This window comes from Triticum aestivum, chromosome 5A (genome assembly GCF_018294505.1).
Source record: "Triticum aestivum cultivar Chinese Spring chromosome 5A, IWGSC CS RefSeq v2.1, whole genome shotgun sequence".
NCBI classification, from domain to species: Eukaryota; Viridiplantae; Streptophyta; class Magnoliopsida; order Poales; family Poaceae; genus Triticum; species Triticum aestivum.
In genome coordinates, this window is record NC_057806.1 from 308,930,453 (window position 1) to 308,933,741 (window position 3,289).

The following is a 3,289-nucleotide window of genomic DNA, read 5'->3' on the forward strand; positions in this document are numbered from 1 at the left end:
CAAGCCTCGATTCGGTGTTTGGATCGTCACGATGGTGTCGTTCTCAACGTCGCTCCTCTGTTGGGAGCATTATGTTTGGATACACGATTGACTTCTCATTGCTCTCCTCCAGTGGTCGCCGTGACATCTTTTATCCTCCGTGAGTCCTTTTTTATCCTCCGCGGCGCTATGTACGCCCCTCGTCGGTGTCTCCAAGATGGTGTCTTCCGGATTGAATTGAGTCCTGCCATTCAACTGCAACTTTCTCTCAGACGCTCATGATGAATGGTGCGTCAACAAGCGAAGTTCTGCGGAAGTTGGGGTCTTAAGAGGTGCCCGACATCGGCCGTGACGCGGTGCTATGTATTAGCTTAGGATAGGCTCTTTTGCGTTGTAGTCCCTCCGTTCCTAAATATAAGCCTTTTATAGATTTTAATATAGACTATATACCGAGAAAAATGAGTGAATCTATGCTCTAAAATATATTTGTATACATCCGTATATAGTTCTTATTGAAATCTCTAGAGAGACTTATATTTAGAAACAGAGGAAGTAGCTTGCTTTGCAGTGGTGTTTGTCTTCCGTCTTGCTGGTATGGTGTTCATGCTACGCTTGTTATTCGCATCGAGTGATAGCTTTCTTATAATCAAATTTCTAGTTATGTTACATCTAGTCATACTCTCGAGAGAAAAAAATTGATGAGTGCCTGCCTCTAAGGTAGAATTATACGCTTAAAACAAATCCCAATCAGTTAAGTTACATTTCCTGTAAGTATAATTGTAAGCATGCAATTGAACTTGAAATAACTGAGTAGTTCGGACATCCTATGGCTGAAAAAGTTATAGTATAAACTAGCACAAATAATGAACTCTTTCAATCAATTTGTTGCCTTTGCTTTTGGAAGGTCCAATCCATGTGTGATACTCATGCGAGGGGAGGCTTCAGTTCTTGCGCGCATTTGCCTCCTTCTCCGGCGTCAGAAGTCGCGCACCGGCCTCGGCATTCCCCTTCCTCTCGGCCTCCTTTGCCTTGAGCGCCTGCAACTTGGCGTGGTTGTAGTAGGCGACGCCAAGGAAGGCAATGGCGTAGCCGGCGAGGTTCACTGGTGTCACGGTGTCCTGGATGACCGACCATGAGAAGGCGATGAGCAGCCAGTCCTTGACCACCCCTGCCACGTTCATGGTCAGCGCCGACGTCTTCCCCACCAGCAGGAACACCGCCAGGTTCAGCGCGAAGGCGCACAGCGAATTGGTCCCGAAAACGACCACGTCTGGCCGGACGATCCCGGCCGCGGACGCCGCCTGCAGCCTCGGCAGCTCGACGAACGTCCACGGCACGGTGAGGAAGAGCAGGCAGCAGGGGGCGATGTAGTAGAGCGAGGTGATGGGGTTGAGCTTGATGCCCCTGGAGGTGAGCAGTATCTGGATGAGCACGAGGCGCGTGGCCTCGGCGGCGACGGCGGCGAGCTGGAGCGTGACGCCGAAGACGTCGAAGCGCGCCTCCCCGAAGGCCGCGACGGCGACCCCCGCGGAGATGCCGAGCATGTTGAGCATGGAGGCCCTGCGGAAGGTCTCGGTTCGGAAGGCGATGGCGAGGGAGTAGACGGCGACGGGCATGAGCGCCTTGAGCATCTGGATGAAGGAGACGGAGAGGTAGATGTAGGCGGAGTTGGAGAACCAGAGGGAGAGCGCGTAGAGCGCGCCGATGGGGACGACGGTGGCGACGTAGAGCGAGGGCGTCATGGGCGGGTCGGCGGGGAGGTCGACGAGGCGGAAGACGCGGACGAGCGCGGCGGCGAGGGAGGCGCAGAAGGCCATGTGGATCATGGTGAGCGAGATGGGGAAGGGCCAGTCGTACATCTTGGGGTCGAGGATGTACTTGTTGTACACGATCACCGTGAAGCTGAGGCTGATCCACACGGCCACGTACGCGTAGGACAGCAGCACGGACCTCAGCACCGAGGTCGGCTGCGCCACGACCGCCGTCGAGGACTCGACGTCCATGGCGGCCGCGGGGGGCTTGGTGCTGCCATCGCCGCCGGCGACGCCCATTGGGGCGAGGGGGGTGGAAGCGCGCGGTGGTTGCTAGTGGTGGCGAATCTCCCCGGCCGCGCGGTGAGCCTCGGTATGGTGTTGACTAGAGACGCGCGGTTCGACGTTTATTTAACAACATTGGCACAGGTTTCGGTAGCTTGCCGAATCATGGAACCTTTACGTGCGGTGCGTCTCACTTGTAGAATTATCAATCTGTAGAAGGTTAAGGAGGGGTGGTGGTAGCAATTGCAATTGAAAATACCAAGGTCAGCTCTCTGAACGTACTAGGATCCAAGGAAGTACAGTAGAAATGTGGAGTCAAATGCACACTTGCACTACTAGTGTGTGCATACACTCGCAGATCTCGATAAGAAAATCGCTTTACACGCTTGATGCCCGGTGCCCCGGACGATCGCGTTGGCTCGATCAAAGCCATTCGATGAGAACGTTCTCAGTCAACGCTCGCTGGATGGACTGGAGCGTAGGCCTCTTTCCCTGGCCGAGTTTCGGCTTCTTCTTGTTGCTCCATCCTCACCATGCAGCAGTGCGTGCGAGCTGCGCCGGCATATTTGCACCGACTTTGCCTTTTTCCTTTCTTCGCTTTTTATGATTTTCTTATTTTTCTTTAGGTGTTTAATTTTTTTTATATTTTGCTTCCTTTTAGAAGCACAAGTTTTTGTATACATGATAACTTTCGCCTCCTTTCGTTGGGAATGGGAGGTAGCGCATCCCAACACCATCCATCAAAATGGACACCCGAATGCGGTGCCAGCATCTAAGCCTATATATTAAATATCTGTTTTTTTAGAAATAGTATAAAACAACATCAAATATACGCCATGCAGCCTCACTTCGAGTCATTTGTTCGTTAGCAATTCAAGCATACATGTAAATAAAAGTGTTGGATGTTCAACAAGTTTTTAAAATTGGTCGGTCCCAAATTCAACCATACTTCTCGAAACTTCAAAAGTGGCCTTTATTTGAAAATATTTCTCCTCGAGCTTGACCTTTTTCATCGCCCCATGTTCTCCAAAGTAGGATGCCCCTTGAGTTTCAACCAACGATGTATCAATTTGAAGGGCTTGCGCTCCATCCTGGAGTACATCGTGGCAGCGGGTCTGGGATATAGAATGATGTGATCAATCAAGTTGCAATATTGAGTGAATCAATGAATTGACCGACAAGAAGCAAAACTTATGATCTCCATGATTAGCGCATCCGTTGGCATCAGTCTTTCTCTTGTGCAATCATAGTGCAATACTTCATGACGATAATTA

At 51.1% G+C, this 3,289-nt stretch overlaps 1 protein-coding gene across 1 annotated transcript; it reads right to left on the bottom strand.

Moving 5' to 3' along the window:
• Positions 1 to 718: 718 nt before the first annotated feature.
• Positions 719 to 2,123, bottom strand: LOC123106843 (probable sugar phosphate/phosphate translocator At4g32390). Its single transcript, XM_044528883.1, has one exon. It carries the CDS (start codon positions 2,028 to 2,030, stop codon positions 921 to 923), a length of 1,110 nt encoding a protein of 369 aa, XP_044384818.1. The 5' UTR covers positions 2,031 to 2,123; the 3' UTR covers positions 719 to 920.
• Between the last annotated feature and the right edge of the window lie 1,166 nt (positions 2,124 to 3,289).